Source organism: Lampetra planeri, chromosome 4, assembly GCF_965212315.1.
Source record: "Lampetra planeri chromosome 4, kcLamPlan1.2.h2, whole genome shotgun sequence".
Lineage (NCBI taxonomy): Eukaryota > Metazoa > Chordata > Hyperoartia > Petromyzontiformes > Petromyzontidae > Lampetra > Lampetra planeri.
Window position 1 is genome coordinate 12696680 of NC_136110.1, and position 12430 is coordinate 12709109.

Here is a 12430-nt window from a genome sequence, read left to right on the forward strand (position 1 = left end):
CTTTGCCAGTACCCAAATATAATAGGGTTTTTCTCCCCTTTTATTATTATATTTTGGTACTGGCAAAGGAGGCCTCAATGTAGATCCATGTACTGTATGGAAAAAGAGCAAGAGGAACGGGATCCCGCGATGGAAGTCCCCATGACGGACACGGAGGGCATGGCTAAAGATGAGCAGCAGGAAGGAAGAAGAAGTGCTCGGCATAAGGGGGAAAGGAAGATTGACTGCGCCAAGATGTCAGGGATGGGAGGGCAGAGAAAGAGTGGGCAGGAGTAGAGCTGCGTGGAGCAGAGTCTGTTTTCAAAGGGGGTGGGGAGAGGGGAGGGATTTAGATTGGGCGTCGCCACACCAATATTAGATAACTTATCAAATTGAAATCCGATATATGAGACCGTTCTAAACAATGTGGTTTGCAAGAGTAACCGGCGAACACGAACAAATGACCTCGCGCATGCAGAGCGTCCGGTGAATTGTTTTTAGTCGCTTGCAGTTACCAGGTCGTTCGGATAACCTCACAAAAAGGACAATTGGTTAAAATGTTGATGTTTATTATTCATACATTTATTTCTCAGAATCATGTTGGGTACTATTCGGTTGGAACAAAATTCAACAAGGGGTACAGTAGCCAAATAATGTTGAGAAACCTCTGCTCAAGAGCTCCCTCGAGTGGACTACCCTTCCGCCAACAGTGGCGAGGGCAAGTAATTGCAGGGATGCGCCTCTACCCCGCAGTATTTGCCCGAGAAACGAGGACACGTGTCGTGATAGGGCCCCCCGTGCGGTTTGTGCGTTCGCCGGAAAAGCGGTCACCAGGGTTCTCTGACTTTCCCCCGAACCGGCCACGCCACAAGGTTTCTTCATTGCGAGGCCAGCAAGGGAGCCACTGGAGGCCACCCCCCGACAATAAACAACAAGAGAGAACAGCCACCACCACCATCATCACCATTGTGCTGCTGCCATAGGTGTCACCCATACGGTTTACCCCGTATTCTTGTACAGGGAAATTGAGTTTGCAGGTCCATTTGGCGTACAACCCTTTCAATACGGGCAAAACTAAATTATTGTCTATTTGTTTGTGTTTCTCCCCTGTGATGGGACTTTGTAGAATGAATGTTGAGGTTTATAAGGGCACGGGGTGACAAATACAGTCTGAATTGGCCTGTAATAAGGGAGGGCATTAACAGGGAGTTGACTTTCCAGGTCTGCTGGTGTCAAACCCACGATGGTTTCAAATGTGTGGCGGACCCCTCGTCCCACCGGTGAAGTCTTATCGGCGAAAGAGCCCCCCCCCCACCCCCTCTTGTAAAAACTCACACTGCGATAACCGATTATAAACCGGTAACCGATTATAAACCGGTAACCAAATCGAGACCGGTACTGATTAGAGACCGGTAACCGATTAAAAACCGGTAACCAAATCGAGACTGGCAACCGAGTAGAGACCGGTAACCCATTATAAACCGGTAACCGATTAGAGACCGGTAACCGGTTCGCGGATCGAGGCGCTGGGCGTGGCCGCAACTCGGTGACCCCCGCGAGCCACGCCCCCCGCCGGGGTCACCCCGCACTCCTCTGCGGCCTCTCTCGCCGAGTGCGCGTCGCGCTCATCGCTCAACAACCTCCCGGGCTCACACGGCTCCCTCGTGCCTCCCGACTCCGCGGGGCCGCTACTGCTGCTGCTGTTGTTTGGTTCGCCGTCGACAGCGATGGTTTTCTTTGTTTTCCCCCGAGAAAGAGGAGCCGCCGTGATGATGTGAAGATGTGAAGCGCGCGCGCGGTACGTGCGGTGCCGCTCGCTACCATCCACTCCGACACCCTCGTCTCCTCCTCCTCTCTCGTTCTCCCTACTCCACTATCTCCTCCACCCTCTCATGTCAACTCTCCTCCACCCTCTCCTCTTACGTCCTCTCTCTTCCACTCCTCCCTCGTTCTCTCTACTCCACTACCTCCTCTTCTCCACTGTCTCCACTTTCTCGTCCTCTCTCCTGGCAGCCGCCTCTCTCCTCATCTTACTCTCACCACTCTCATCGTCTTCAGCTTTACCCACGCTCCGTGTTCTATTCTCCACTCCTCCCTGCCCCTCACCCCTCTCTCCTGTTCCCACTCTCTCCTCTCACCCCCCATTGTTCTCTCATCAACTCCTCATGCTTCACGCTGGCCACTGTGTGGGAGAGTGAAGGGAGTGGAGGCCCAGGACCGGTTCACATATTACTGCCACTAACGTTAGCCCTGATTGGGACGACAACTCGGATCACCAGGTTCACTCCGCAGTCGACTAAACCAACGTTCCCAAAGCAGAGCAGAACTCTAGAATCAATGTAATGTATCATCGGCAACCTGCACGGTTATGTGGTTGTTGCTTTTGGGTGTCTCTGGGATGTGTTAAATTCCGACCTCTTAATAACTCCTCACCAATAATAGGAACGCCGCTAAGGTCACACTGCTTCGAATGTACAGCAGAAACAACAACGTGGGAGTTCTCATGGCTGACATGTCTTGCGAATTGTTTTTAACAAGTATAACGTGCTTACCCACTCCTACTGGAGATCTCTGAGCAAATACCTTTATAGCTCATCGGATTCCTCCAGTATTAATACTCTCGTATTCATTTGATGGCCATCTGAGACCATCAACAACACAGGAGCTGTCATCCTGTAGTTTAACCACCGGTGGATCGAGTCTCGGTTATAATTAATGACACCAGGCTTCGGCACCTTGACTGGACGAATCCACTGATTGATTGACAGCACTGCTGAGTGGTGGGGGGATATTTGACGACACTTCACCACGCCTGGTCCGCTGCGTGTTGGTGGCGATTTTAGACGTGGGAGCATGGAGGTTACAGTACGTACGTGTACAGTACAAACATGTTTTACTTGTACTGCCCTCTGCTGTCCAAAACGTCGCCCGGGTGCTGACACTAATGGGATAAATATATCCCATTGTGGACGAGATGGGGTTTTTTTTATGAACGTGGCGTCACGGGATCCTGAACGTCCGCTGTGGTATCACTGCCAACATCGGTGGTGTATATCTGAACTGATCCCTCGAGGTCAACTCAGCCAAGAAAAGAAACGAGTACCTGGTGCAATGTGGAAGCGTCAGAATTGGGGAGACAAAGGTGGCCTGGCACGGTGTTGGCCACTCTCACCCCCTCGTGTGCCGTGCCGGCCTAGTACAGAGACTTACGAACTTTCAGAGAAACGAACAAATCTGTCCGTATGTCCAGTTGCCTGTTTGGACCGAGAGTTGAAAGTTCAACCGGCCCGCGAAATAGATGGCGGTGGTGGCATCTACATCTACAGAACGTGAAGAACCAGTGGCATCTACATCTGCAGAGAGATTATACCACTTTAAGGCCATTCTCCGTGTTTAGTGTACATGCCGTACAGCATTTCAGGAATCGAGCGGAGGAAAGTTGGACTTACGAACAGTACACTGGAACCTATCTCGTTCGTAAGTAGAGGAGTCTCTGTACAGTATAATGGTAAGAAAATCCCTGTAAACCACAAATGTGTACAAATAACAGGGTCCCTGCAATTCATCACGGAAAACTGGTTTTACTGTCACAAAGTTATTGTTTTTTGCATATGCAGTTTTGTGTAGGAATATAATTGTACAGATATATTTTGAATGGACATAATATACTGCTTCCCATGGCTTTGGTTGTATTAATATTAGTTTCAGTAACCTTATCGTTTTAGCAAATTCAAAATGTGAAGGTGTAGCCCCTCTAAAGTATTTTGGTCTACTCTTCTCCAATGGACAGATATCTTGAAAGAAGTGGGAGTAACCCATACCCCACTACACGACTAACTTTGGTGTACCCATTTATCTATATATATAAAATCGCAAGTCTGTCTGTCTGTGTGTGTGTCTGTGTGTGTGTCTGTCTGTGTGTCGCCGGACCATACACAGTTTCATTGGACGAAATGTGAGGGATTTGCGAGACACGATTGGTCCGTTTGGTTTTCCACGGCGGTTGTCCCTGGCAACGGGTAGCGACACGTTCGCTGCGGGGTGGACGCCATTTTTAATTCCCGTAAAAAATATACGCACGCATTAACACGCGACTGAGGTAAATTCATCAAAGTTTCACGTCCTCTTCACTCCCCTCCCACCCCGATGTGTGCAATTACTATTATAGGGTCGGTAGATAATAAAATTATAGCGATTACACAGTATTATTGTAGCGCGGGGGGGGGGGGGGAACGGCACCCGTACCCAGTCTCAGCCGGTTGGGCAATTTAGGCGAGGCCGGAGGCTCTGCACGGTACTAGGCCTCGACACCCACCACACGACTCTGAGGTAAATTCATCAAAGTTTCACGTCCTCTTCACTCCCCCCCCCCCACCACAATGTGTGCAATTACTATTATAGGGTCGGTAGATAATAAAATTATAGCGATTAGACAATATTATTGTAGCGCGGGGGGGGGGGGGGTAACGGCCCCTGTACCCAGCCTCAGCCGAGTGGGCAATTTAGGCGAGGCCGGAGGCTCTGCACGGTACTAGGCCTCGACACCCCACCACACTATAGGCCGTACATATTACTGCACAGCGGCCCAGGAGATCGTGGCTGGGGGGGGGGGGCAGGGGTAGCAGCCCATCTGTGTATATATGTAAGGTTATACTGGTAGGAACGAAGTGGACCAGACCACCAATAGATTAATGCCCTCGCCGCGTTTGTCCGTCCGTCCGCGTTTGTCCGTCTGTCCGTCCGTGTATCAACATCGCCCCCTACTGCAAACACTTGGCATGACCCTGTCCGACAAGATGGCCGCCCGCTCCCCCTGCGATCTGTGAATGAAACATGATGGCCGTCGCTTCCGGCGCATCACGGCAAAACTTTAAACTTCGCTTCAAAATTACTTTACTGAAACGCAGCACGTTTATTTAAAAAATTACTTTACTGAAACGCAGCACGTTTTTTTAACACAGAGACAAGAAACATTTATTAACACAGAGACGAGATACATTTAATCGCCTTATTTGTGCACGAAAAGCACGGCGCGAGGCCTAGTGCGGCAGGCTTCGCGAGGCCTAGTGCGGCAGGCTTATTAACACAGAGATGAAACGCAGCACGTTTATTTAAAAAAAATTTACTTTACTGAAACGCAGCACGTTTTTATAACACAGAGACAAGAAACATTTATTAACACAGAGACGAGATACATTTAATCGCCTTATTTGTGCACGAAAAGCACGGCGCGAGGCCTAGTGCGGCAGGCTTATTAACACAGAGATGAAACGCAGCACGTTTATTGTTGTTGTTGTGCATATTGGCAGTGGTGCCTGACTCGGCTGAATCTGCAGCCCGGCAGCGGCAGAGCAGAGGCAGCGAGAGGCCTCGTCGCTGCTGCTATTCACTCGCTTATAGTTCTACCGTGTTCACTACATCTCTGTCGTGTTCACTACATCTGCTGTGTTCACTACATCTCTGCCGTGTTCACTATCATCTCTACATCTCTGTCGTGTTCACTACATCTCTGTCGTGTTCACTATCATTTCTACATCTCTGTCGTGTTCACTATATCTCTGTCGTGTTCACTATCATCTCTACATCTCTGTCGTGTTCACTACATCTCTGCCGTGTTCACCACATCTCTGCCGTGTTCACCACATCTCTGCCGTGTTCACCACATCTCTGCCGTGTTCACTACATCTCTGCCGTGTTCACTACATCTCTGCCGTGTTCACTACATCTGCTGTATTCACTACATCTCTGCCGTGTTCACTATCATCTCTACATCTCTGTCGTGTTCACTATATCTCTGTCGTGTTCACTATCATCTCTACATCTCTGTTGTGTTCACTACATCTCTGCCGTGTTCACCACATCTCTGCCGTGTTCACCACATCTCTGCCGTGTTCACCACATCTCTGCCGTGTTCACCACATCTCTGCCGTGTTCACTACATCTCTGTCGTGTTCACTACATCGTATTCACACGCAAGTATTTCTACTTGTGCTGCAATCTTTGATTATTTAGCTGCTGGCTGCATGTTTGGTGGCGATGCTACCGTTATAGCAGCACCAACTGCGGTTGGTTCTGGGTCCATGGAAACGACGCTTTTCACTGCGAGTTTGTAAAGGGTTCCAGCAGCAAATACGGTCTCTGTTTCAGCAAGCATCTTTTCAACATGGGCGTCCAGACAACCATTGGGGTCTTCAAAGTCGTGGTTGTTTTCGGTATCCATGTCGTGCGCGCGAATAAAAACTCGAAGTGCCAAACAAACACTGCTCAATGTAGTACTGTTATATGAATATGCCAAACGCCCGTTTATTCAACTCTATGTAGACGACATAAAATGCACCAAGGTGCCGTTTATTCCCTCTATTTTATTTCACCTTTATACTAGTAAATGCATTCGAGTTTCCCCATCTAAGGTCAATTAATCTCAGATGTGATCGTTTGGAAATGAAAGACTACGAGTCTTTAAATCTCACAGCGTTTCTTGTCAAAACAAACACTTTTAATTAACGTTACACTAGAATACAGTAATTTTTTCTTTAACTCCTCTATACCCGGTCGATATCCCTGTACCGGTACTAAGTATTATTCCTACCAGCCCACCCCACAGGGTCCTGTTTAAGAAATATATTTTTCACCCGGGCAACGCCGGGTACTTATGCTAGTATACTATAAGCGGGAAGTGCCCGGGGGAAAAATAGATTTTAAAAAAACTTCTCAAAGCTTAAAAACATAACAAACAAATGAAAAGAAAACTTTTATCATTACCTCATTAATTATAATTCAAATAAAACCCAACGCGCGGTGGAAAAAAAACTTACGCTCGCGCGCCAAGATTCAATTCTTGAAATCGCGCAAAGAACTTGAAGGTTGTGGATTTCTTTGGATACGGCCTATTCCCGTTTAATGGATACCACAAACGCTCACCAGATATCGATTATCGCCAGTCCTGTATGCGGGTTGACGCCACACACTTAATGGTCATTTCCCCCCCCCCCCCCCCAAAATACAAAAAAATATTCTAATTTATACTTTTTGCATTGTGTATAGTCTGGAAACTACCCACATGCCAAATTTCAAGTTTGTTGCATGTCGGGAAGTATGCTAAACATTTAGAACAGACACACATATTCACAAATTTCCCTTTTATATATAGATAGATTGTATGGACAGAGGTGTGTGGATTCAAGAGACTTTGACTGTTGTTGCAACTCCCATGCTTGGAGATCAAACCTGGGCCCTCTGGATTGCAAGTCCAGTGTGCAAATTGACACCTACACACAACATGCGTAGACAGAGGTAGGTGTCAAATCTATGAATAATCTTTGTTTTTTTATTGTTGAAGGTAAAACACTTGCGACTGGAACCTCTGGCTGCCTAAGCTGCGTCCTGTCACCGCTTGCCGTACGAATTGTAATTTTGAAAAGGTAAGTTAGCTTTGCGTATTGTACATTGTTGTGCTATTTTTGGTTTTTCACATTTTACTGAACGCTTAAGTAGAAATACTGTCATCCACACACAATGGTTGAGAAGATTTTCTGGGATTGTATGACACTACGGGCCATTTTTACCTGTGGCACGGCATCACCACGCCCCTGTGACATCTGCACTGTGTAATGCAGGATGTAACGCCTGGTGTTGCTGCTTAAAAAAAATAAACTCGTCCAATGTTGACCAAACGTATTAAATGTTAATCAACCTCAGTTGCTTGCTCACCTGCGTACAGTTTGTTCTCCTATAACGCCGCGTGTTTTCATGACATGAATTTGATCTAACGCGATTAATGTATTGGGGAACACATAGTTTGTAACACGGATGCGAATTGGATATAACGCGATTCAGTGAACAGAACTACGTCGCACGAGTCGGAATAAGCAGTAGTACGGCTGCCTCGGCATAGCATCATCATCTCATTACTACCAATATTCGTTCGTTAGTTTCTCAATCCGCTTGTCCTGGTGAGGGTCGCGGCGGCAGCATGTTGAGTTGGGCGGTCCAGACCTCCCTTTCCCTGGCGATGAACTCCAGCTATTCCTGGGGAATTCCCAGGCGTTCCCACGCCAGCCGAGCGACATAGTCCCGCCAGAGCGTCCTGAGCTGGCGCCGGGCTCTTCGCCCAGTACCAATATTTGTCAAAAGTTGGAAATCGACTGCTTGCCACAGATTGACTGGAATGACCCTATCCCTGAAGTGATCGAAACGTCGTGATTTTGTTATTATTTTAATTATTTTTTCTATTTACGTGGCTTTACCGAAAAACCCAAAGAATATGAATCCCTGCAGTCACGAAAGCTTTAAGTCAAGATTCATACCAAACATTGTTTTAAGAGTAAAAAGACAAAAGTGAAGTTTGGAAAGATGGCACGATTACGTTATAATGTCATGGTGATGGGCTTGCCTCTCCTTGGTTGTCGGTGTACGAAAGGTCACATGAAGGTGTCAAGCACTGTGGCGATGTGGCAAGACTGGCTGCTGGTGGCGCTGTCACTGTTGCTGACCATCTCGTGTGTTGTTGCGTTCATGCTGTGCGGTACGTGATTCATTCCTTACAAGGAATATTTTTTTTTTACGTAAGTTGTTTAGCATTTGTTGGGAACGTGTTTTCATGGCCAGGTAGATCGAGTGGCTCGCAGTCAGAGAGTTGAGAATTTAAATCCTGGTGGGCGGTGTACTCAGCCAATCATCCCTCTGGGGGTTGATAAAGTGGGTACCACGTTGTGGCGAAGTTAACAGTGGTTGTCGCACGTGTTTAGTTTGTTGTCCTTCCCCCATACCTCTGATTAGCACGGTTGGCTACGTATTTTTCGAAAGAAGTTCGATATACATATGTATGAACGCTTGCCCTCCATAGGAATGTGGAATTTCTACCATTGCTTCAGAGCTGTAAACAGCAGATAAGCCTGCTACAATGCTCAAATCACTTTAGCTTTTTTGTTTGTGTATTATTGCCTATTGTGGCAACAACACATCACATGGCAACATCCCAAATACCTAAATAGACTCCAGCATACAAGAAAATTATATTTTTTATTGTACATTTCATATAGGTATTGTTTTTGGAACAACGATGATATGTACAACTCAAAATAAATGGGAATAAGGTTCTACATCTATACAACATTTGTTTTATATTTAAGTAATGTTTTTGTAATTCTTTCACTACTAGCCTTTTGCCCGTCAAAGGACGGGTGTATTTCAGTAAATCTGAAACTCACGTGACGTGAGGGTTCTGCCTTTGTAGTGAGGGTTGGAAGTTGATGTCGAGGAGGGGGGAGGAGGCACCTCGGCCCCCCATGTGGAGTGACATCAGCCGATAATTATTATGAATGGGGGGGGTGTCCATTTGGATGACGTCACCTGCTCATGATTATTAATGAGGGGGGAGGCTGCTCCATGTGGAGTGGCGTCACATACTCATGATTATTAATGAGGAGGTGTGGGGGGGTGTCCATGTTGAGGACGTCACCTGCTCATGAATATTAATGAGCAGGGCAGGGCTGGTCAATGGTGGAGTGACGTCACGAGCATTAAGGACAGACATTCCTGGGTGATTATAGTCGGTATTTTAGGCTCAATGAGGGGTTATCAAACTTTAAACTCGGAACCTTTTATGCACCCGAATATCGTGGTAAAGGGGCGAGGGAAGGGACATTGTAGCCTTGGCACTTTTATTGATTACTGGCCAAAATTCGGACCTCAAAGTTTGAGAAACATGGTTATACGGGTATAAAGTGGCATCTAGACACGATGTATTATATTATCTCAATATCAAAATCAAAATATTGATACTGGAGGAATCCGATGAGCTATACATTTTCACAGATGTCCAGTAGAGGCAAGTAAGAACATTACAACAACAAACAATACAAAAACATGATAGTAGTGCACAGTACAAGAAAGGTAAAATTACCCAAACACACATACAAATAAAACTAAATCATCCTTATCCTACCAGGCAAATCCCACTGAGGTATTAACTTATTTTTCAGAAGCGATCTGGCCACAAATGATACCTCAACAAAGTGGCTTACCATTTGGACATTTATAGCAGCAAAATCTAAATAATATCAATGCATGTTTCTAAATGTGGAGGGGAAAACCGGAGGACCCAGAGAAAAAAATCCACGTGACCACGGGGAGAACATGGATTCTGTACTTGGGTTCTGTACAGTTTTTAGTTGAATGCTTTTGATGTAAATGTTTGGCTTCTACCGAAGTTTACCTGAATGGTCCTTCATGTACATGTAGTCAGGATATCATTGTCATGTTTATATTTGCAGAGTATCTGTATACATCTGTGCTTTTTTCATTAGTATTGGAGATATTTATTGGCTACCATATCCGTGGTTTGGTGTTTAGTGTGTACTGTTGATGTTATGGTCTAACTAAGCAAGTGCATGTACATTGTTGTGTGCGTGTGTTTTGGTGGAAATTCGTGTATGAATGTGTCAGTAAACGTATCTTTCTACGTCTCCATGTTGTCTCACTTAGGGTGGTATGTGGTGTGGAAACTTTTCCTCTCCAAGTTCAAGTTCCTGCGCGAGATTGTGGGAGAGACGCAGGCGCAGACGCAAGCCAAGCTGCGTGCGCCCGCCGAGGATAGCCCGACTGCACACGCGAAAGCTCGACACAGAGTCAGCTTCGAACACAGCGCTGCTCCTCCCATGCACAGCACGTACAGCCAGGGCTATTAATAACGTCGGGGTCTTCACAGCACCACATCATACCGTGCATATATCAAGCTGCTCAAGTACTGTAACAACGTGTGCAAAACCTTGAACACAGAATGTACAACAATCTGTTTCATATTATGCATATTCATGGTGCCTACCTTGCTTAAGTCGGCCGCACATTAGGGGCAATAAGGTCAAAGTGGCTCGTTTTGTAAGCCACTAAAAAATTTCCTGCCATAAATCGCCTCTTCTGCGCAGTATTCACTTTCATTATGAGACACCCTGACAAATATGACACTTATTTAATTTGGTGAATTACAAGCAGACTGCTTTTGTAAAAAATTGTTTCCAGCTGAATTGCATAGCGAGATATTTGAAAAAAATATATTTTTAATATTTAGCTATGTAATAAATATATTAAGGTTTCTTAATATATTTATTATACGTGTAAGCAAACTGTAAAAGGTTTTTAAATCGTGATTCGGCAATCGTGTACTAATTCAGTCGGGCAAGTGCAACATGCGACCCAGTTTTTTGTGCCCAATTTCACTCCCAAGTTTTGGTGGAGCCTGAAGCGCAAGCAAAGTTCAACAATTAATCATGAGGGGATGAGGCGAGGACATAATTCGCACCTTGTTGCTAAGATGTGGGATAACTGCCAAAAGGAGTCTCAAGCAATGAAAAGTGAACCAGGCAAAATTAACATTTACTTTCCTGTTTGCCTATCTTTGTATGAAAAACAATAATACCAAGTTGTCTCAATGTATGGCCAGCGTTAGATCCAGATCAATCGTACGTTGCCGATATCCATGCCTTGATCCATTTGTATTTTCTTCCACTGTATTTGCTTGTTCAATGAAAATGCCTTAGTTCTTTTTTAATCAGTGTTTTAAGTTATTGTCTTGAATCTATATAAAAAAGGACTTGGAAGTTGAGCATAAATCTTAACAGGATTTTATCACAAGGTGATGTCCTTGTACCTAGATTCATCCTGAGCTAACGTGAACACAATTCATTGTACTGTGGTATGCAAATGTACTTGATTTTTTTTTTACCATAGCCTGTACTCCAGCTCATTGCACGGTCGTATCCGCGTGTTTAATCAAACCTCGCGGACGCTTGGGTCAGTGGGGTGGGGCGCTCTGCGAATGGTTCCCATGTGGGGAAATCCCACTGCACAAAATAACGTCAGCCAAGTGTCGTGTGTCAAAACAGCCTGTCCAAATTGCCATCACGACTCAACTGTGATACACATGTTTAAGCTACTGTGGCTCTTAACAAATGTACAGGATATACGGTACTGTATATTGTTCGTCACGCACACCCAATTGATACATTACCTATACTGTATTTGCATTTCAATGGTTGGTTGAAATGGGGATATTTAGTGATTTTTGGGTCCATAGGACTGGAGTTGAGAACCACTCATGGTTAAATAATTTACTTGGCAACCTATTTACATGGCTATAAACTTTGTTGGATTACTGGAGGATCATGTGCATCTACAGTAAAGGAAAAGCTGCAAACCTAGCAATTGATTGAACACTCAGGCTGTGATATAATTACCTCAAGTTGCACAATATTTATGTATTAACCCTACGTGTAATATGAACTACTTGGCTAACTGGTAGCCTTAACATTGTTGCAGCTGTTAAGATACTTGTAAAATGAGAATGAGTTCCAAAGTGAAGAAACAGTACATGATGTTCAGATGTGCATTTTCAAAGTCATGGATACGAATGTACATAGCTGTGGCTTTGACAAAACATTTGGCGTTCTCCTGA

General features: G+C 45.4%; 1 protein-coding gene across 1 annotated transcript; it reads left to right on the forward strand.

The window, feature by feature from the left end:
- The first annotated feature begins 1564 nt into the window (after positions 1-1564).
- Positions 1565-12430, forward strand: SMIM13 (small integral membrane protein 13). The gene is made up of 4 exons (XM_078593293.1): positions 1565-1777; positions 7319-7400; positions 8399-8503; positions 10465-12430. Exons 3-4 carry the CDS (start codon positions 8404-8406, stop codon positions 10665-10667), a joined length of 303 nt encoding a protein of 100 aa, XP_078449419.1. The 5' UTR covers positions 1565-1777; positions 7319-7400; positions 8399-8403; the 3' UTR covers positions 10668-12430.

Coding starts and splice junctions, on each gene's coding strand:
- SMIM13 (XM_078593293.1), top strand. CDS start 8,404: ATGAAGGTGTCAAGCACTGTGGCGATGTGGCAAGACTGGCTGCTGGTG. Junction 8,504..10,464: donor TGTTGCGTTCATGCTGTGCG/GTACGTGATTCA, acceptor TGTCTCACTTAG/GGTGGTATGTGGTGTGGAAA.